This window comes from Molothrus ater, chromosome 13 (assembly GCF_012460135.2).
Source record: "Molothrus ater isolate BHLD 08-10-18 breed brown headed cowbird chromosome 13, BPBGC_Mater_1.1, whole genome shotgun sequence".
Lineage (NCBI taxonomy): Eukaryota > Metazoa > Chordata > Aves > Passeriformes > Icteridae > Molothrus > Molothrus ater.
Genome location: NC_050490.2, coordinates 18,291,571 through 18,313,605, shown reverse-complemented (window position 1 = coordinate 18,313,605; position 22,035 = coordinate 18,291,571). Strand labels below are relative to the sequence as shown.

Here is a 22,035-nt window from a genome sequence, read left to right as displayed (position 1 = left end):
AACCCAGGGCCAGCAGTGCTGCCCCATTGGTGTTCATGGTCACAACACCCTGTTCAGGAGAGATCCCACCTTTCATGAGGACACCAGGCAGGATCCAAAGCTTCCATCATCTGCTGCAGAAGGCAGGAGTTCGTCTCCCACCGGATTTTCTTCCTCGCGGCAACATGGGGAGAAAAAACAGGTTTGTAAAAGTTATTCAGAGGTTTGAGAAGAGTGAACCCACAGAATTTTCTAAGCTTCAAAGCTTCCTGAAGCTGCCAAAGTGCCCTGGCTACAAACTGCAGCAGCCCCAGGAAGCTCAGAGCTGCTCTCAGGGAAGGCAACTGTGCTACACAACCTTTTCAGCTCCTTTTCCAGGGACACTTCCACTTCAGTGTCTTCTCACTGCCTCTTCCAAGAAGCTCATAAGGTAAAACCAGGTCAAATCCCAATTCTCCCAAGAAGTGCACCCAACACCACAGTGAGTTGTCCCCTGTAATTCTTTATTAGAATCATGGATGAATATATTTTAAATCAATCTAAAAAAATAATGAATCAAAGTACAGTACATGCATAAAATACAAAGTAATTTACAAACAGATCAAAATAGCATCTTCAGAACTAATACCAGGAGGAGAAATGGAGTAAAAAACAAGAAGTGACCAACTACAGCAATGCCTTCCGTGTGCCTCACACATCATGAGCACCGCGAGACAGAAAGGTTGGGAACAGAACACAGCTGGAAGTGCCAATCACATCTGGATCTTCCAAGTGGGTCATATCAGAGTTTGAGAAACGTCCCCTACAATCAATGACTTCCCTGTAATTGTATAAATAACTGCAGGCATTTGCACAACAGGGAGTTCCTTTACATCCTGTGGGAATGCAGTGGCCGTGGCCCCCAGTGCCAGTGTCAGGCATGCTCAGGAACAGCACAGAGCGAGTGACAGAAGGCACAGTTCATGTATCCCTGAACAGGCAGATTGGACAAGATTGGCATGGAGCAACAGACCACAGGAGGAACACATCCAGACAGAAAACTCCAGAGGGTTTTGTAGAAGAACATACAGCAAACCACTGGAATAATTTGAAAATACTGGATCAACCAGAACTGAAAACTAAGGCCAGGTAGTGGAAGTTATTTATTCATCAACTCAAGCACTTGTATATATTAATATATGTGGCATGCATTAATAGATGTGATATGTAATACGTGCCAACACCCTCCAAGTCTGCGTCCCATGAAAGAAAAAAAAGGCATCCTCAAATGCTGATACCACCAGCACTGTGGAGGCCAAGCCTCCAGCAGCACAAAGATGCTGCAAGTTCCAGAGCTGGAGTGACCATTCCTCACGGACGTGGCTCCTGCATTCACTTCCTCCACAAGGGGCACCTCCGTGGGGTCCCAGCAGCTCTGCCTCACATCAACCTCCTCTGCAGCAGGTGCCAAACCACAGCACCTCACTCACGTGTAGCCAGAACTGCTGCTAACTGCTGCTTGTTCGCAAGAAATTCTCTTTTCTCCCCCATAATATCCTATAAAACTTCACTTGACAATCTGAAGATGTAGCCAAAAACATTTAACTTACAATAAAATTGCACTTCAGAGCTTCGCCGAGCTTTAGATGCAGAATACACCTTAAGACAAGGAAAAATTATTCTGCCCAGAGAGATTTTCCTTGTTAACCTGACAGTAATTGCTTTGTGAGGAGCAGGATAATGTCTTCAAGTGCTCTCCAAAGGTGTCAGTGCTCTGACTAGTGGGCATCATGTTGGGAAGGGATCAGCTGAGTTCCAAACAATTTACTGAGCCCAAACCGACAGGTCGGTGTTGGGAAAATACTGCAGCCACATCCAAGTAAGAGATTGATAAACACTGAAATCAAAGTGTTTAAGACATGGAGAAATTCATGGAGAAGGAATAAGCAGTAACTAAACACAAGAATGTAACCACGAGAATTACAAATATATTTAAATCTTGGACCTGGGGAATATACACAGCCTTTTAGGAAAGAATGGGCAATTTATATATTCTGACAGCACTGCATCTTTGGTTTGTTTTCAGTGGTTGGAGGGACGTGGATGGGAACCACGTTGTTGCTTGGGGACATGTCATTCTCACGTCTGTCAGACATCTGCTTCTGGGAAACAATCCGATAGATCTCTGGAAGAGGAGAAAGAGCTGATCAATATGTGCACACCAGCAAAATGCCATCCAAGAGTTAAACCTGGGGGAAACCAGCCAGAGCTTTGCAATTACATAAGTAAAGCAATGAAGCTTCCACACAAAGTTCAATTGTGGTGTTTTCTAGATACAGCAAATAAAATCTACTTTTGCAACAGAAATTACTTTTTTTAACAACTGTTTTACTTTCCTTGAGATAAGAGTCAGTAAATGGACGGAATTCACAAATCTCCATGCTATGAATGAGAAACTATGTGCCCATCCATTCCTTCTGAAGGTTCTTAAGCTCCAAGGACACTGTCCAGGGACAAGGTCACATGTTTGCTGATGTATCCACAAACAGGATTAAAGGAAACCATTCCAGATTTCTCTCCCTGATAGGACTGCAAGGGCAATTTCTTCTTGCTGAGCACACCCATCATGTCTATCATATCCAAGCGGTGTTAAATCTTCAGAAAAGGTTGATTTGGGCCCAAAGGGCGAGACTCAGCCCCTGCAGCAGCACAGAAACCCTTTACAAAATGTGCTGTGTCTCCAGATGAAGAGATCCTTAACAGAGGAATCAGAGAGCATGGGATAAACACCTGCACCAAGAGCCTTGCCCTGTTGCTGGGGCTTGTCGTGGCTGATGGTGCTGCACAAAAACTCAGAGCAGCTCCAGCAGCACTTCAGCTGCACTGAGAGAGTAAAGCGTGTGTAGCACTTCACCCCCAGAAAGGAAACACAGGACACCAAAAATAGAACGTGGGGAACTCACTTGCAAATTTGAATTTGAAAACCATTAAAAAAAATAAAAGCTTGCTAAAGCTCAGTTTTACAAAACCCCCAGGTCAAACTCAGAAGGAACAAGCTGTACATTAAAATGGCTTTTTCATATGCAGTCACGTACAGATCAGGTCATTGAGGCAACCAAACAAGAGCTGAACAGGTTAAAGGATTTTCTGATTTCACCCTTTCTCAAGCTTGCTCTTCTTTCCAACCATCTTACACATAAACAACCTCACAAGATAAGTGAAACCCATGAAACCAGGCCTTCAAAGCCACCTGCAGCCCGGTGTGTGAATGTGCAGACAGGGTCCAGCTTGGCCCCGTGGCAGAGCTCAGCAGAGCCCGTGTGTGGGGCGGGAGGAGCAGAGCTGGAGAAATCTGCTCTGCACCTTCAGGACAAGCTTCGTGCTCAGGGCTGGCAGCCAGTTCACTCCCAGTGCAGAACAATGCCTGTTCCCATCAACAGGAAACGCCTCTGGCCACCTTTGTTACTGGGAATTCTCCGGCAGCACCTCCAGCAGCAGCAATCCTCAGTTGCACAGAGAATTTCCTGAACAAGCTCATACAAGTCCCTGATGTATGACACACTGGCTCCACCCCACCAGCCAGGACTCACACAGGGTGCCCTCTGTGTAACAGCCTCATCTGACAGCAAATATCAGCCCCAAAGCCTTAAAAATAATCTTAACAGCACCAATTCCCTTACTGATAATCTACTCCTGACTCTGGGAACATCTTCCTATGATCCTCACTTCCACAACCTCCCCAGCAGCCCTGCAAGTGAATCCACTGTCAACAGCCCCAAATTTGCTGCTACCTGCTGCTTCTTCCTCCTCTGCAGAGCAAAGCTTGGTGCAGCCAGAGCCTAAGTGCTGAAACCTGCCCTTCCCTGGTGAGCTGTGCTGCTGTGGCAGGGGAAGGGGAACAGCCCAAACCTGCTCTCACTGGGGCAGAATGCCCAGCAGCCAAGCCTGCACCGGAACTGCTGTGCCCCGAGAGCTCTGGGCTAATGAAGATGTGCCCTTTTTAATGAAGACACAGCACTCTGGGCTGTGCTCAGGAGCTGAATGAGATCTTATTAAGGGCACATTTAGCAGAATGCATCACTGCATAATAGGGAACTGTGAGAGACAGGCCTTGCACTGTGAGAGCTGGGAAAAAGAGACACTGCTGCCCAGGAGGAGCTGGGCCAGGCCTTGGCTGCTCAGCCTGCACTGGGGTTCCATTCATTTTCAGGTGTACAGAGGCAACAAAATAGAAAATCCCTCGATTTTTGGATGTTAATTCTCTGATGTTGTTTCCTTGGAGATGAAACCACGGCAGAATGCGGTGTGGGAACAGAGACAGCACAGAGCCAGGCTGGGAAGGGAGGCACACTCCAGTTTACTTTAAAGATGCTTTATCCTGCTGTGAATGCTCAGGGTGGCTGGGATCATAATACCAGTCTCTCTCATTTGCCAGATGATACAAAGCAGCTTTGTGTGCACAACAATCAGCCCTGGCAGTCTAGACATCTTGGAACAGAAGAATCTGGATAGGGACCATTACTCTTAAGTCACAGATGGGAAAGGTCCTCAAAACCTCATCTGGAATCCACAGCAGGACAGGAAGCCCACCACATGTATGATGCAGCCCCTCTAAAAGTCCTCTATATATGGGAGAAGAAAGAAGAGCTTTTGTCCCTTATTCCACCTGTAGCAGTAGATCACATACTCGGGCTGTGCTACCGACACTGGATTCGTATTTCCCGTGGCCAAAGCCATCTACCCAAAGTGCTTGATCTGAGAATCCAGGAGTGGATAAGCTTAACAGGGACCCTGCTACACCTCCAAGGGAAGCACCTCCACCAACTTCCATCACTGTCTCAACCAGAGCAGCCTCGGGAGGGCTGGAAAGACAGGGGGGTTGCTACAGACCTTGGTCACAACACCCAGTTCAGGAGAGATCCCAGCAGCTGGGGAAAGGCTCTGAGCAGCCTGGGGTGTCTGGGGTGCAGTTCCCAGCACTGCAAATACCAGCAGGGCTGGTGCAGCAGCTTGTCCTGCCCCTTGTGTCAGCCAGCTCTGCTCGCAGCCGCCGGCAACGCCTGCTGGCTTCCCCAGCTTCCTGCTCCCAAGGACAGCCAGCATTCCACCCACAGGCACTGAGCTGGGAGGCAGCCCTGCCAAACACAGCAGCCAGCATTCTGCAGGGTGACTCCAAAAACCACATTCCTCAGATGACTGCCCCCCTCTTTCCTCCAAAGCAAGTCATTAAGAGAAAAAGCCAGCTGTGAAGTGAGCTCCAGAACAGCCCTCCTTAGCGTGCCAGTCACAGCCCAGCTGGAGCCAACCTGCTGCTCAGGCACTGCTCGCTGCACCTTTATCTCCCCCAAACAGGAGCCCTGTCTGGAGAGAGCACATGCCCACTAAGCACAAGTGTTTCTTCCAGCACACTGAACTGACCTCTCCTCACAAGGATCCTGTTCACAAACCCAAGAGCTCTTCACCCCAAACTCTTGTCACAGCAACACGCAGGCAATGCTGACATCCATGGAAAAGCAACAGCCTCAAGAATCTGTCAGAGCCCACCATGAGCAAGTTTTATCACCTGTTCACCCATTACAGACAGCTCTGCTTACAGACATGCTAAACCAGAAAAAAGAAATCAAACCTCCACAGACTAGAATCCAAACTCAATTCTGGAATAAAAGGTACTGTGGGAGGCACATGAGGAGAGCTAAAGAAAGCCCAGCTCCTGCCCAAGAGGTGAGGTGCTTCCCGTGGCAGCAGCAATGCACCCTTTGAGCATCACACAGCTCTGAAGGCAGCCCAGGGCACACAGGAAACTGCCCACCTCCCCAGTGTCTGAGAGAACAAACAGGCCAGCAGGAGATGGGGACTCTGAGGTGACCAGACTACGTGGCCATGACAGCCTGACAGCCACCTCACGAGGGCATAAACACTGCCTGATTTATCTGATGTTGTTTTATTAGGGCTGATGTGTGCATTAATTAACTGACCTGCATCTGAGAGCCCCAAACCCCCTGCAAACAGAAAGTGGGAGCAGCAGGACTTGTTCTACAAAACCCAGCATATCTGGCCAAATCTGACCTCAAAGTCAAGGTGTTCCTGAGAGAAGGGCTACCAAGGATGTGGGCATAGAGAAAAAGTCTCAGGTTTTGGCACTGACAAGTGAGCAATGTCTTTCTCCTGAAAAGAGGAAAATCCATGCCCAAATTCATGTGCATTTTTGACAGGACTGCCTTTAGGCATGTAAAGGAAACAGGAAATGCAGCAGGCATCCCAACACCTCTGCATTCAGCCACTCCTTAGTCATCCACCCTCTGATGGCACTGGCAGTTTGTCATGTAGGGAACAAATGTGTGAGCTAACAGAATTCTTTCTTTTTGAAACAAATTTGTGCAATGCTGGAATTACAACCGAATGACTACACTGAAGTTAAAACGGAACCACATGGTTCAACCAAAAAGGAAACAAAGTTCTTTATCCATCTAACACAAACACACTTTTAGCTGGTATCTGCACAGGAGCACTACTGCTTAGGAACCCAGGGTAAGAACACAATAGAGTCAGAACTGTCAGAGGCCTCTTACAACTCAGGATGAAACAAGAAACAGATGGACACAGGCAGCTAATACCCCAGTAGCCTAACACCTCTCTCCACTGCCAGGCTGTCCATAAAGCATTTCAAACAACTGAAGAAATGCTACAGGATTGATACTTTTACTACAGTAAATAACCTCCTAGCTCTAGCCTCACATGCATGTTCCAGTATAGCTAGCAGGACCTTTCTGGTGTGTTTTTAAAGGAATGTCTAAATTAGGTGCCAAAGAGGAGAAGTAGTTCAGAACTAACTAGGTGTCACTGTCACAGCAACCAGATCTGATTTACAGACAGTTTGGAAGTGGGGCCACTGCTCATACCAAGCACATCACGTAGCCTGGCACATGCTACACTGGGAAGGAGGGACTTGAAATTTGCAACTGGAAAACATTTTGGAGGCAGTTGGAGAAAACAAGAAACTGCCTGGCACATCTAGAACAGAGACACAGCAAGCAGAGGAGTGTCTCGGATGTTTTGAAAACAGACTAGAGCATTTGCCAAAGCTGAGAATTATGAAAACTCCAAAACCAGAGGCCACAGTGTCCCACTGTGCCCTGGCTGCTCAGAAATGCAGAAGTCTCATGACAGTGAGTGACTTCCACACCAATTTGTGAATTCCTACCCCACTTTTACAAGCCAGGCTTAAGTTAAGGTTCTCCAAATTGAGTGTCTCAGCTTTAACAAGTTTTGCCTACCTAAACAAGGCTTTAAACAAAAAGGAAGTACTTTATTCAGAGAGCATAAAAATGCAGCACTGGCTGCTGTCACATGTTACATAGGCCAAAAGTCCAGGCAGGACTATTAAATGCAACAACAGCAACTCCTGCAGCTCAGGAGTCACTGTGTCTCAAAGGAAGGATCTCTGCTCTTTCATCCCTTTTTCCTTGGCAACTGCCATGGTCACCATTAAAGGTGGAAACAAACTGGACTGACTTCTCCTTGATAAACAATTCTCACTTCATGCCAGCATGAGACAATTCCCTCCCGTGGGCACTCCCTGTAATGGGAGATGGAAACTGAAACACAAACCAGGCTGACAAGAAACCCGGGGCAGATCAAAGTGAACAAGGATTCATTCCCCAGTTCAAGGCTGGCCTTTCAACTGTGACTCTTTGAAACTGGACTCCAAATCTTATGGCTAATGAAGAATGATTACATAGCAACATTTTAAACACTTTATAGGCAAAGAAATGCCTATTTGCATCATATCTGAGCAGCCTTCTGCCCTTCCCCCTTGAAGCACAAAGCCCTGGATGACTCACCTGTCAGAATAGTCTGGAAAGCTGCTTCCACATTTGTAGAGTCTAAAGCAGACGTCTCGATAAATGACAAACCATTCTTCTCTGTGTGGACAGAAATACTATAATTAGAGAGGTACAGCACATATCTGTTTCCCATCTGGAAAAGCTTCTGTACCAGATAATATTTGTAGTGTTCCTGATGAGACATCCAGGTATCAAGAGAAAGTAAAACAAGTTGTGGGGTTTTCCCCCTTAAGTGATGGGAAAGTGACACCACCCAACACCAACACTAGAATTTACACCCACTCCCAAGCACAGGTATCAGCCCAATGCTGTGTTACTTAAAGGCACATTTTCCTGCATCACTGAAAGGGATAATCTGTTGCAGTTTCTCGGTGTGAGAAAGTTTTTGAGATTTTCTTCAACCTCATCAAGTTTCTCCACCTCCCACCTGTTAATATATCACAGCAGATTATTTAACAGGAATTGAGCAGCAGGGGGAATGACACTCCTCCAGCTGCAGGCAGGGATCCTCACTGGCCATAAACTCTGCCAGTGAAGCTACAGCAAACTTTAATGTGAGGAACCCAGCTACACTCCTGGATGAAAGAGACTGGGCCTGAACCAAAGCTTACAGAAACTAGAACTACTGTTCATAGATCTTAATTACATAACAAAAGTCAGAGAGCCAGTTTAATGGAAGTGTTCAGCCACAGACACCTGTGTAAGGCTGCAGGTCAGCTGGGACACTGCAGGCAATGCTACCACCACACAAGAAACTCAAACCTAAAGCCACAGGCACAGTTTCTGCAAGACAAACAGTGCCCAGCCAGGAGAATAAATCTGGTTTAAGATGTTCAGGTACCTCTGGGTGATTTTTCAAACAACATGCATGTTCTACAAGATCTGCTTTCTGACTGAATGTGACATGTGACACTGAGGGACACGACCAGCCGCAGGTTTTTTCCTCCTACCCACGCCCTCCCCAGGCCAGGTGGGCAGGTCCCCAGCCAGCAGCAGGGAATTCCTGAGCTCCCCACCTGCGAAAGCCCTGGCCTCGTCGGTGGGGACGGCCCTGAGGTGGCGCAGGTCGCTCTTGTTGCCCACCAGCATGATGACGATGTTGCTGTCGGCGTGGTCCCGCAGCTCCTTCAGCCACCGCTCCACGTTCTCGTACGTCAGGTGCTTGGCGATGTCGTACACCAGCAGCGCCCCCACGGCCCCCCGGTAGTACCTGGGCACAGGGGACAGCCAGACAGACACTGTCAGGTCGCAGGAGGCTGTGCCATAGTGGGGAGCAGCTCTGGCTAGGCCAGCTATGCAAACAGTGCCCAGGGCAATTCCCCAGGGCCATGGGACAGGACAGGGAAGCGGAGCAGCGGACGGAGTTACGCCACAGGGCCAGCTCAGAGTCTGGGAGAGAGGTAAACCCCATGGCTCTGGGGAAACCCTGCACCCCAGACATGAAACTCTGAGCTCTGTGAGAAGCTGCTGTCAGCTTCCACCTCTGATCCACTCCTGAAAATTCTCCCCCACCCATCACTGTGGGTGCAGCACAGGCCCAGAGTGATAAGGAGACTGTAGAGTGACTCACTGGGTCATAAAAATGTCAGCGTGATCTACTCCCTTTACCAAAGGGCACAGCTCCTTTCAAGTGAGAGCCACAGCAAAAGGAAACAGGCTGTGCTCCCCCACCCCACAGTTCCCTCCAGCTCTACTGAAATCCAGCTTTTGCTATGCTGGTTTTTAACAATCAAACAAGCACACAAGTGAGCAGTCTTTCCTGGCTGCTACAGGAAGGTTTCTGCTCTTAGGTTACCACTGATAAAACAACCAGGAACACTGATATTCCTTTATCATTCACTTCCATGGAAATGAGTCTCTCAAAGCTCTTGCATTCTAAACTTGAAATGCTCCCAGTTACGTGTCACGAGAGCACTGCAAAGGAAATCAGTCTGTGCAGGAACACACCAGATCGAGTTTCTGGGCTGAATAATATTTAACCTTCCCACCACCAGAGGTTGTGGGTATTACCCAGTAAAACACTAACACCCCTGTTTGCAGTTGGTGAGGAACTGGAAGGGCCCAGAATTGCCCTCCTCAGCCCAAGCTTGTCCTCAGCCACCCGGGCTGCACTTACGCTGAGGTTATGGCTCGGTATCGCTCCTGCCCCGCTGTGTCCCAGATCTGAGCCTTTATTGTCTTCCCATCCACCTGGATGCTCCTCGTTGCAAACTCCACTCCAATGGTGCTTTTGCTTTCCAAGTTAAACTCATTGCGAGTGAATCGAGACAGAAGGTTGCTCTTGCCTACTCCAGAGTCTCCAATAAGTACAACTGCAAGACAAAAATTTTATCAGGCTCAGACTCCAGATGTAGATGACACATTGAAAATCACACGCAAGAAATATTTCTTTTAAAGAATGAAGCATGAAGGAAAAGAATGGCAACGGCACCATCCTTGTCATGGATCTGCTGTCCAAATCTCAGTGTTTCTGGAAAACCAGAGCTGCCACATTCACCAGCATTTTGAACAGATGTTAGGCTTAACTTTCAATGGTTCTAATTCAGCCTCCTTTGACCAGCATGGAACAACATTCTTCTTTTAGGAACAATACACGTGGCTGTCACTGCAAACATTGGTGACCTTAAACAATACTAGAACTAAAAACCAAAACACAAACCCTACAACCACACAAATGAAATCTGCTTTGCTGAAGAAGTCCAAAACACAGGGCAAGCAGCAGACTCTGCTTTCACTTTACACTCCTCAAGCCTCTGCAGAAGAGAGGTTCCCCACTATAAACTAAGGTTTTCAGGCAGAAAACTTTGTGAATGAAAAGAGAACCAAACCAAAGAACCCCCAAAGCCACCATCACCCTGCCAGCCAGTTTGAAACGTCTGCTGAGCCACAGCTCTCTGCCCTTCTGCAGTCCCCACTGCTGCCGTGGCTCCTGCACACATCAGGCCACAGACTGAAACTGCTCAAAAAAGCTGCCAGGGGATTGCTGAGCCTCACAACTGGATCCACCATTCCCTGGCTCAGCTTGACTCATTCCAGCACCAGTGCCAAGCAAACTAATTGGAAGGATTCAGCTATGCTTGACAAGAGACTGACAGAGGGTTCAAAGTCCAGTTCCTGCAGGAAAAACAGGATCACGAGGATTCACTGCATTATCTGGTAACACTGAGTTGAAAGATGCAAGTTGAATTGTAACTTAAAACTCAGTACCAAGAGGCAGAACAGTGGATGAAATGTGCTCACAACCAGAGTCACGTTGGGTGATCCTATGGCCTTTAAGATTCCCAACCAGTAGAGAAGGAAAGGGAAGAAAAATAAGAAAAAATCATTGAGAAGAAAGGCCAATAATGAAGTTCAGCAGTGAATCAACACCAGTTCAAGCAAAAAAGTGCACACTCAGTTGACAACAAACATTGTGTCTTTGTTTAATTACAAAAACAATTACTTGCTCAGTAACACACATCATTAACTGTTAAGACACCACAACACAGTTAAAGATTCTGTGTGGTACAAGGAAGCACCGAGTGCACCAAACACACTCAATGACACAAACCCCCCGTGGAGCTCAGTCTAGCAGCAGAAACACTCCATCTGCTGCTGCAGCCCTCTGCAGCTTCTGTTTAAATAATGCAGAGCAATTCTTTGCTCCGACTGGAAGGGCAGAGCAGCACCCTTTAAACTCCCTCCATAAATGAAAATTGCAGAAAATGTTGGCTTCAAGCACAGCCTTGTGCAGAATACTTCATCAAAACAAACATCTCCCCAGCTGCCCGTGCCAGCTGACTCAGCACGCAGCCGGCCAAGCACAGGAGTTGCAGAAAGCACCCTCTGTTAACTTCTCCTGTGTAGGAAGATCACAAGTGCAGGTAGGTGGCAAGGCCCTGTGCTAAATGCAAACAGGAGTCTGCTTTCTCACATGCCAGGTCACTGCTGAACAGCTCTGCTGGCACAGAGATGCTACATCCCGATAAACCCAGTGCAGGGGACAGGGCACCACTTGCATCACCACCCCTGGCACACAGCCACAGCTTTCCTCTGCCACTGGCCAGTCACTTCTTCAACACTGTTTTGGCAGGTTTGGACCATGGGTTTAGATGACATCACGTTTGTATTCACTGGGACACACAACAAGTTCCTAGGAGGGAAAGGCTGACAGCTCCCTTTGCACAGCTCAGTCCTGCTATCACCCAGCAGTGGCCAGAAGCTCCTCCAAGCAAGAAAAGCAATCCATGTTCACCATTTCCTTTTCCCAATAGAGGCATCATATACCTGTTAAGTATTCCCTCAAACCTGTTCTTGTAGTTCAGTGCAATGCCCACCTTTAAATCATTTAACAATAGAAGGATCCCTTTAATTCCTCTGCCAGGTTTTTTCCCTTACCGTGTCTGAATCCCACACTGCTTATGTTCTGAAGGGTTTCCAGCACCAGATTAATGTGTCCCAATTATAAGGGGAAAATAATACCTTCCTCCTTGAAGTCAGCTATTTCCTCTACTTAATTGGGCCATTGCAGCTCCTCTTGAACACAGGCACGAGGACAGCTTGGAATGTCAGCAGGCGCCTAAGACTCCTCACACCTTCTGCATTTCTGCCAGTCTGGGTAAGTACCACTCTTTAAATAAAATGATGAACTGAAACAGTTCTAACAGCCACTTAGGTTGTGTTATTAATTTCAGTTTTGCTTTCCTTATCAAGCCATGTTTTGATATTTTATACTACACCATGTTCCCATGTATTACATTCTTAACATAGAAATGCAGTAGGAATGACCCTGGATGGCCAAGTCCCATACTAAACACCCCAAGCAAACAGGTCCTAGGAGGGAAATGATGTTATCTAGGCCATGATAAAGTTAATTTTTCCTGCACATTGTCCCTTTCATTGGGCTTTCCTTCCAGAAACTCACTCCTAATAGCTAGAAATTGCCTTCTGATTTTCAGAAGGAATTAGTGGTCAGCTGATGGTGGTGTCCATGTGCCAGCATTCTCCATTAGCTCATTAGTGTCTTCTCCCAGTGGTGTTTTGGCTGGGGTATTTACAGAAAGCAACCACAGCTTGTCCGGGCTTTGCTGTATTTGCTAAATACAAAAACTTGTCAAATGGTTCCATATAAACACATTGTTCGTTTCCCCAAACACCTTCCCTACAAGCTTTTCAAAATCTTTTCAGCACAGTGAGAACTGCACACCTTGTTCTAAGCCAGATCTCCCTGTGATGCAGACAAGAATTTCAGTATTTCCATCGCTGTGTGTTAGGCACACCTGGAGCTGGAATTATTTCTCCTGACCATTTCACCTTGATGGCTCTATCTGCCTGTCATCAGACCTAATTGTTCAGCTTTAAGTTGGCAAACTTTTACTTTACCAGAGTCCAAGTCCTCAGGGATAAACCCTTATATCCCAAATCCCAGCTTATCTGGAGGATCACAGTCCTCATCTGCACACAGCTCTTTCAGTGCCACTCTCCCACTTCCTCTGTCCCACCCAACTTGCATCACCCATAAATTCCTTTTCTACATCAGCGCTGGAAGGAGGAAGGTCTGGAGGAAACATTTTAGCCAGTTCAGCCACAAGACCCAGTCCTGACATCAATCAATAACCAGCTGTGGAGCACCACCTCCCTCACAGGAGCCAGCACCTTAGGAAGTTGCACAACCAAGGAAAATTGTACTGGCACATTTGAAAGTCATGGAAATAATCTCCCAGCCCCAAGTGACTGATTTAGTGGTGGGACAGTTCAATACTTGCAACCAGTGCTTTCAATCAATGCATTAGACTTTCTATAGCACTTACTACCCCAAACGTTTAAGACAAGCATACAAGCATTCAGTGGAGAGAGAAAAAAAAAGTGTGAAGTCCACAGTTCTGTATGATATATATATATATATATATAATATATATATTCACTCTGTAATTCCAGATTTATTTCTGTAGAAGACCAAAATAAGAACTCAATTTCCCATGCTGCATGAGAAGCAATTTAGAGAACTATGTCAAGAAAGGATTATTAATTTTTCACCAACATTCCAGCTCACTCACACAATTTTTATTTCTGTAAAACCTCTAAGTTTAAATTTTCAGAAAATATTTTAATCATCTCATTAAATATGAGATCAGGTTGAAAATAGAGTCCAGCAGCACTAGCTTCTGTTGTCTGTGGCAAAAGTTATTGCACAAGTCACATATTACATGATCTAGGACAAGTACAGCAGCACAAGGAAATCACCATGTCTGAAACTTGTCTCTGCACTGAGCTCTGCTATTAAGAGACATATCCATAAAAAGCTTGGACATGTCTTCATGATCCCCAGAAGAACCTGCTGATGGATTCCTCTCCCTGCCCACTTCAGCTGGAGTTTGAAGGGCATGTGTGAAAAATGACTTGATCCTACACATCATAGCTGGCCATAAACCCAACATGGTCATCATTTATTTTAATCACCTTCCTCAGCTGTACCCCATTTTATTCATTCTTTTTCTGTCAACAAGAGAGCTGGCACCCCAGAGGCCTCTGGGGCAGGGATTACCCTCCATACAATCAGTACCAGCTCCCAACATCTCTGCAGTAAATGGCTGCACCAGCAGCTTTGCTGCAGCACCAAAGTGCCTCCACATCTGAGGCAGTGAAAGCCAAGGGCTTCTACCACTGTCAAACCAATAAATGTCATGCAACCACACGTTTATCTAAAGACACAAGTAAAAATGTGTCTTCTAAACCCCAAACCAGCAAGCTGGTTCGGTTTCAGAGCATTTCCTCAATATCAAAGGGAGAAGTTGGAGAAATGAACATGATGCAAAAGCAGAAAGCTGAAGCTGGAGTTTTTCCTAGCAGTAAACTGAACATCACCACAAGTCAGGTCTATGACATGAGCCTGCCCCAAATCCAGAGTCCTAGATGGTCCAGGTGCAGACAAAATCATCCTAAGCTTTGTCCATAGAAAAACATCTCAACATCTTCTACAAGTGAGGGTTCCTTTGATAACTGCTCGTTTATTGCAAGCACATTGATCAAAAAGAGCAACAGGTTCCTGTGCTAAAGCCAGGCTTAATTTATTAAGTAATAAAGTAATATCTTTATATCATTATTATATTTTCCTCCTACTAAAATTAGAAAAAGATTTCTATGAACTGGACTTCATAGGCCTTGTGTTTCCTCAGGGGCCATTCTGGAAACAGCAGGCACTGCTCTCAGCCAGACCCCAAAAGTATGGAAGGATACAAAGACTGGAAGCTGGACAAGAAGAATTTAACAGGAACTGCTTTTTTCCAAGCTAGGCTTACTCTTTCCTATATGCTGAAGTGTTGCAACATAGTCAGGAGAAGTGTATTTTGTAACAGGTCCCTGGATTTAACCATCCAGCAGCACAGGTGGGCTCAGCTTACACCCAGCAGCAGAGTCAGCCAGATTTCAACACAGCTGCAGTCAGGGGCTGACAGGACAAAACCAGAGGTCTCACAAACAGAAACGTGGCAGTTCAGCCCAGGAGCAGTAAAACACAGCCAGACTAGAGAACATCACACGATTGTTTTAACCAGGTCAAACTCTGAACTCAGTCCCACCAGCCTATTCATACAGCCCCTTCATAAACCCAGAAATGTCCTGCTGGATGAAGTGTCCTGACAGACCAACACCCAGAGTCTGACTCCAAATAAGCGATGTCCAAAAACCATGACATGTATCACAACAAACAGGCTGATCTCTGTCCTAGCCAGCCCCTGCACCTTCAAATAAGCAATGCCTTCAGACTACCCATCACACTGACATGCCCCAAACAAGATCTTCTTGCTTCTATGAATTTGTGCAGGCTTTCAAATCCATTTATAATATGCATAGCAATGCACCACTCCAAAATTTGCATACACACCTGAGGGACTTTGTCCTTTTGCTTTCACCCGCTGCCCAATAAAAGAAGCATTACAGATATCCAGAGAAATTATGACAAACAGGAGATACTTTCCCTATTTGCCCTTATCACTCACTGTTTAAATTTTAATCAAGCTGTACATCAGTTCAATGTAAGGGCTATGAATCCATTACGTCTCTTTTCTGATTATTTTGATCCCTTTCTCCACCTTTTCAGTTCTAGAACATCCCTTTCAAAATGGATATGTCTGTCATGCCTACATTTCACCTCAGTTCCCAAGATGCTCATGTCTCAAATTCAAACACTGACTTAACATTGTCCCCAAGTTCCCTTTTCCTTTCCCAAAAGATTTACCTATCCCTTGCCTTTTTGACCAGTGCCTGGCAAGGAGACATTCAGTTCAGAGACCTACTTGCAATAATTTCCAGATCATTCCAGAGTGGTGACAGCTTGTTTAGAACAACCATCACCTCTGGGAAGTTACAAAAGTTTCCAGGGTTTTATTACTTTGCATTTTTGTGTTATTTCAGCTGCCACATCAATCCCAGTTAAGTGGCATTGCATCAACTTCCTGCAGTTCACTTTAGGCTGGAAAAACCCAAATCATTTATCTTCACAACAGCATTTTCACAGCATTCCCTGCATCCCCAACAGCTTCTATAAACCAAGCTAAACAGAAAAAGCTTTAGCAAAGGCAATTAATTAATTCAGCTTTGCACCTCTCCCTATAACTGGATTCCAACTTTATTTTTCCCCACTATAAAAGGAAGCAGGCCAAATGAAAGATAGGAGCTCTCCCAACAAACCCTGTGTCACTGATGCTCCCAGGCTTTCACAGCTAAAACATTAATTACAGGCCCACTGACAGAACTGCATGAACAAGGGTAATTCAATGGCTTTGATAACCTGCACACAAGATCCTACAATAACATTGCCTGATGCCATTAAACCAGTGGTCAGCACGGTCCTTGCCAGGGCTGCAAGCTGAGAAAAGAGCCTGTTCTGGAACTTCCTGATTTGATTTCCATAGCAGTACAGATGACTGATTTATAAGTAGGAATAATGCCACTTTCCACACACAGTTGGATAAAACAGCCAACAACAAAAACAATGTTATTCCTCAAAGTTATTACAGGAGCTTAAAGGTACAGGAAAAAACATCAGTGTTTTCCTTTACCTTCACGATGACAAGCAAAGGGTCTCTCACCATTACAACACAACAAGCAATGCTCTTAATCCTAAATTCAAATTTACAATACCACATCACACTAAACAACGACTTTTTTATGCTACTTTGCTTGCTTTTCCAGTGGGATTTAAAAACTGGATAGTAAACTTTCAAAACGTCAGCACTTCTGTACACATTTCACAGCGGGCTACATGAACCTGTCCAGCAGGCTGGTGTTTTACTCTGCAGGGAGAGAAAATTGAGTATTTAACAACGACCTGGAAGGTTTTAACCCAACTGGGCACTGCATGGCAGACTGGAGGGGCAGCAGCCCTGGAAAACAAGGAATTCCTGCCCTGCCCTGGTGGAGCCAGACAGAGCAAGGCTAGGCTGGGCAGGGCTTGGAACAACCTGGGATAGTGGAAGGTGTCCCTGCCCATGGCAGGGGGTGGAACGCGATGAGGGCCCTTCCCACCCAAACCATTCCATGATTCCAGGAACATTTTATGATCTCTGGGTGTGGAGCAGCAGGGACATTCACTCCTCGCCAAGGGCTCTGAACACAGAAGGCAGCAAGGACTACTTGATTAAATTAGCGCATCATCTACCAATGCTGAGGATATCTCACCCACTCTAAAGCTCTATTTAACAGCTAGAAAGGGTTCTTATCAACCTTGACGAGTCCTTATCAGCCCTGGGCATCCTTCCTGGCGATCTCCGCTCGCCATCCCGCAGACCGGCCGCCGCCTCAGCCGGTGCCCGGGGCAGCCTCGGACCGGCGCTGACACCAAATCCCCGCTCTCAAACCCGGCCCAGAGCTGACATTTTGGGCTGAGGGAGGGACACCCGAGCGGGGCCCGGAGCGTTCCCCCCACCCGCCGGGCCCCGCGTGAGGGAGCGGCCCCGGCCCCGCCCGCGGGCCCCGCTGCTCTCCCGCCCGCCCGCCGGGCCCTGCCCGCCTCACCTTTGAAGAGATAATCGTACTCGTCGTCGCGGGTGCCCATGGCGGGTGGCGGAGGAGCGGGACCGGGAGCGGAGCGGAGCGGGGCCGGACCCTCCCTGCAGCCGCCGCAGCTCTTCCGCCCTCCGCGCTCCGCCCGCTCGCCCGCCCACAGGCGCTTCCGGGGCAGCGGCGCCGCCGCACGACCGCGCCCGGGGCAGCGCCGCGGCCGCGCCCTCAGCGGGGTTAAAGCGAGCGGGGGTCCCGCCCGGCCCCGCGGCCCCTCAGCACTGATCCTCCCTCCGGTACCCCCAGGGAGAATGGTCATGTGGAAGAAGGGGAGCGGTCGAAGGAACTAGAGGCGGCCGGGAGAAGCTGGTTGCAGAGCGGTTCCATGGTGTAATGGTTAGCACTCTGGACTCTGAATCCAGCGATCCGAGTTCAAATCTCGGTGGAACCTGAATCTTTTCTTCCCCCGCTTCGTTTTTTTTTCTTTTTGGCTTTGTGTGCCCAAACGATGCCCGGGATTCTCTGAGCTGCCCGAGCGAGTCCGTGTGCCCAACACAGATTTCTATAGCCCTCACCACTACACTGCCTCCTGTGAGGAGCAAGGACAATGCCCGGGCACGCTCCATCCAGCATATCTGAGCCTCTTCCAAACAATGGGTGGACACACTGAGCTCCCAGGAGTCCTGTGCCCAGGTGATGGATGGGCATGCTCTGAGCTCCCCGGGCCTCTTCACACACTGTGATGATCTCACCTCACTTCTTGCCTGGGACTCACCAACCTTAATCCCCATCATGGGGTCAGTGCCCTTCTCCTGCCTCCATGGGCAGGCACTGGCCTCACCCCAAAGCCACCCACAAGCACAGGCAAGCTTGGGGTTGGTTGGTGGGAAGTCCCCCGGGGTCTCACAGATCTCTCCTGTGAACTGAGCTGAGAGGCAAATGAGCTTGTGGTGGAGGTATCAGAGAGGCCAACAAGCTCTTTCAGCTGATGGGGTGCAGAGGCCATGAGCACAGGCCCCTTTCCCACTGCCACCCTTGCCCACCCTGCTTCTCCCTTCCCAAAAGGTTGTCCAGTTCCCCTTGTCTGCCCCTGTGCCATGGGAGACACCAACTTTGTCGTCAGCTTCTCCTGGTGCAGGCTTGAGATCTAAACAACAGAAGACAAAAATAGCACTTGTGTCCAGATGATTAAATGGAATCCCTTAAAACTGCTCTTCTCCCACCAGCCTGCCCTCAGCAGCAGCACGTTTGCCATCACTGCAGTCAGTGGCTGTGTCATCATTCCTGTGTGTGGAAAGTAACCCCAGGGCATGGGCAGCAGTTCTGTGCATCAGTTACCGTCTGCTGGCACCATAACGAGCCAGAATGTGATCCTCTGCATTTAAAGATAAATACTTCATGCTGCCTCAGAGCTGCTGAGTGGGGAAAACAAAGCATTAATAACAAAGACACCTGATGTGTGACCACAGTGTCTCCCTCCACAGGAGGACAGAGGCTCCCCAGGAGCATCGGGAGCATCAGTCTGGGCTCAGCCACATCCTGCTGCCAGCCTCTGATGTGCCCTGCACCTCCAGCTCCTCACAGGAGGTAGTGTAGTGGTGAGGGCTATAGGAATCTGTGTTGTCTTTGGATTCACCCTTTTTATCTCCAGCCAAACCCAGAACACACAAAACCTTGAGCCTGAAAATGCCCATCCTGCTCCTGCCACTTTCTCAATCCTCTGGCATTGAGTAGTACATCAAATGGATAACAGATACTTGTCTGGGTAGAAGCTGGGTATTTATAATTCAGGAGCTCAGGTTTCCATCTCATATCCTATTTGCACTTGTCCATTGAACTTTGTTGTTAAAAAGCTATTAATTTTCACTTGATGTTTCTCAGACCTGGTTTCATCCTCCAGAACTGCTGTTAGTGCTAAAAAGCCTTAAAATAACACGAACTAAGTACTTTTAGTTATCCTCCTGTAAGAGCTGTTCTCCTTTTCATGCTTTGGATTGTGTTTGTGAGCCTAGAAACACCCTTTATTTACATTTTTCATGTGTGCAAGCATGACTTCCTCTTGCAGCATATTGCAGATGTTCCTCATCTGGAACTGACTTACCCTATGCAAGAGTTGAGGGCACAGGGTGAGGACAGTGGCTCTTCTGGCTTAGGTAAAAATCACAGTCCTCACATTGCTGCAGCACTGCCACTTGTTGAACTGCAGTCATTGTAAAGCAAAGGCATTTTTACCAATGACTTTTAGCAAAGCATTAAAAGTTGTGCAGATTGCTATGGAGTGGGGCAGCAGAAGGGATTACTTCTAGCTAAGCCTGTTTAAATGCAATTGATCATTTAAAATCAGATTCTTCATGGTGGAAACTGGAACAGTAGAAAGAGCTCTGTGTCTAAACAGGAATCAATAGAGCAAGACATGAGGAGAGTATTGAAGTAGAGCTCCAGAAATTAAAGTCTTATATTCTCTTCAGTCTGGGTTAATTTTTGTTAAAATTTTTGTTGCTGTTCAAGCCCCAGAGGAGAACATCCAAACCCTGAGGAAATGTCACTGTCAGCACAGGCTGGTTTGGGGTACACTGCTCTTTCCCTGTGTCCCGTTCCAGAGCGAATTGCTGCAGTGATGGGATGGCCTGGGACACCTGCCGTGCACAGGAAACACAGCCGGAAAGCTGAGGTCAGGCCTGGAATAACAGAGACTGTGTGCTCCCCAACTGACAGCTTTTAATGTGAGAACAATCACTCAGCACTGGCATTTCTGCTGCACTAATTGCCATTAGTGCCATCCTTGCGGGAACACTAAATTCATGGCAAACCTTGAATTAGCACGCTCTCATAATTCCTAACTTAGGCAGAACCATTTGCAGAGGCAGCACGTCCCAAGCAACTGGAGCAGAGACAAGGAATGATACTCAGCTGGGCCTTGGATGTTCAATTTAGCGAAGAAAAGAAGCAAAGGTCGCACTCGTAACTGTGTATTTATGGGTCTGTTCTGGAAATTCCCAGAGCAGCTGCCAAAAAGAGCCCAGCACCATTAAGGTGCGGATGTGTGTCAGGACTCCCAGCTCTCAGCTGCCCAGCCCCAGGCACTGTGCATCAAGCTCTCCCTGCATCCAATTCTCACTTCATTCTCCACTTCCCTCTTCCCACCAACTCCTGAGATCCCCCAGAGTAATCCTGGCCTAATAAAGTGGAAAATTTCCACCATCTTTGATGGTTGTGGCATTCCCACAACAAGGTCAAGGTGTCTTTGCAGAGCACACTGCTGGTGTTTGACATGGAAATGGCAGAATGTGAAACAGGGATGGCAGTATTTGCTGCTGGTCCCAGAAAAAAAAAAAAAAGAGCTTTTCTGGCTCTGAAATCCCTGTTCATACTTTGCAAATCCATCTCCTTGCAAAGCTCAGAGAAGATTTGGGATTGGAAATCACAATAATTCAAAATTGTCCTTGAAGGGCTGTTGACCCAAATTCCCATTTCCCAGATAAAAGCAGCCCCTGGCTTCCCTGGAGCAGAAAGCAGGAAGGACAAAAGCAAAGCCCCAGAACTGTGTTTTATCAGAGGAGAAATATTTCCTAAGGGGAAAATTCAATCAATACTTTGCAATTTCCTAACAATCCATTAATCATTGCAATTATGCAGAGATAATTCAAGCTTTCCAATCCAGCTGCTAAATTAGAGAAAAGCGTACTCTTAGCACACATCATCCCCAGTTTGATATGTCAGTCAGAAAAAAACCCCTTCAAATATAAAATCCATGCACTGAAATTTAAAAAAAAAATCTGTTTCAAAACCCTAGACCAATTTAAAGGGTTTACAATGTACAATGATTCTATTTTTAAGATAATTCTATGCCATAGGTAGGAATAATGAAAATACAAGGAGTTAATATGAATTTTTCTGTTGATAACACATTTGCATTCCATCACATGCTATGTCCTTTCTGATTTCTACAGCTCTAAGAAGAAAAGGTATAAGAAGAAATGGACTAAATCAAAATTAATTTCTAAATTAGCCTTTCCTTCCCTAATCTTGAACTTGGAATAAAAAAAAGCCCTGCATCTGAACTGATTGTTTATCCAAAATCAAGTCTCATTTCGGTTTTGCTATTCTTTAGGAATCCCTGAAGCACTGCAGAAAGAGTGGGAAGGGAACAGAAAAATGAACCATCTTCTGGAGACATTTTTCACTAGGACAATATTATGGCAAGCAGAAAGGAAGGAAAGTTTTCAGTGTGTTTTGGGAACAGGAATTGAGCGCA

The 22,035-nt window shown here is 46.9% G+C and overlaps 1 protein-coding gene and 1 non-coding gene across 2 annotated transcripts; one reads left to right on the top strand and one right to left on the bottom strand.

The window, feature by feature from the left end:
• Positions 1-461: 461 nt before the first annotated feature.
• RAB11A (RAB11A, member RAS oncogene family) lies at positions 462-17,919 on the bottom strand. The gene is made up of 5 exons (XM_036389495.2): positions 17,796-17,919; positions 9,919-10,114; positions 8,819-9,012; positions 7,800-7,880; positions 462-2,143 (listed from the first exon to the last, which is right to left on the bottom strand). Exons 1-5 carry the CDS (start codon positions 17,833-17,835, stop codon positions 2,004-2,006), a joined length of 651 nt encoding a protein of 216 aa, XP_036245388.1. The 5' UTR covers positions 17,836-17,919; the 3' UTR covers positions 462-2,003.
• A 240-nt stretch (positions 17,920-18,159) lies between these two features.
• On the top strand, positions 18,160-18,231 carry TRNAQ-CUG (transfer RNA glutamine (anticodon CUG)). The gene has a single exon. It is a non-coding gene; the product is annotated as a tRNA-Gln (tRNA).
• The last annotated feature ends 3,804 nt before the right edge of the window (positions 18,232-22,035 follow it).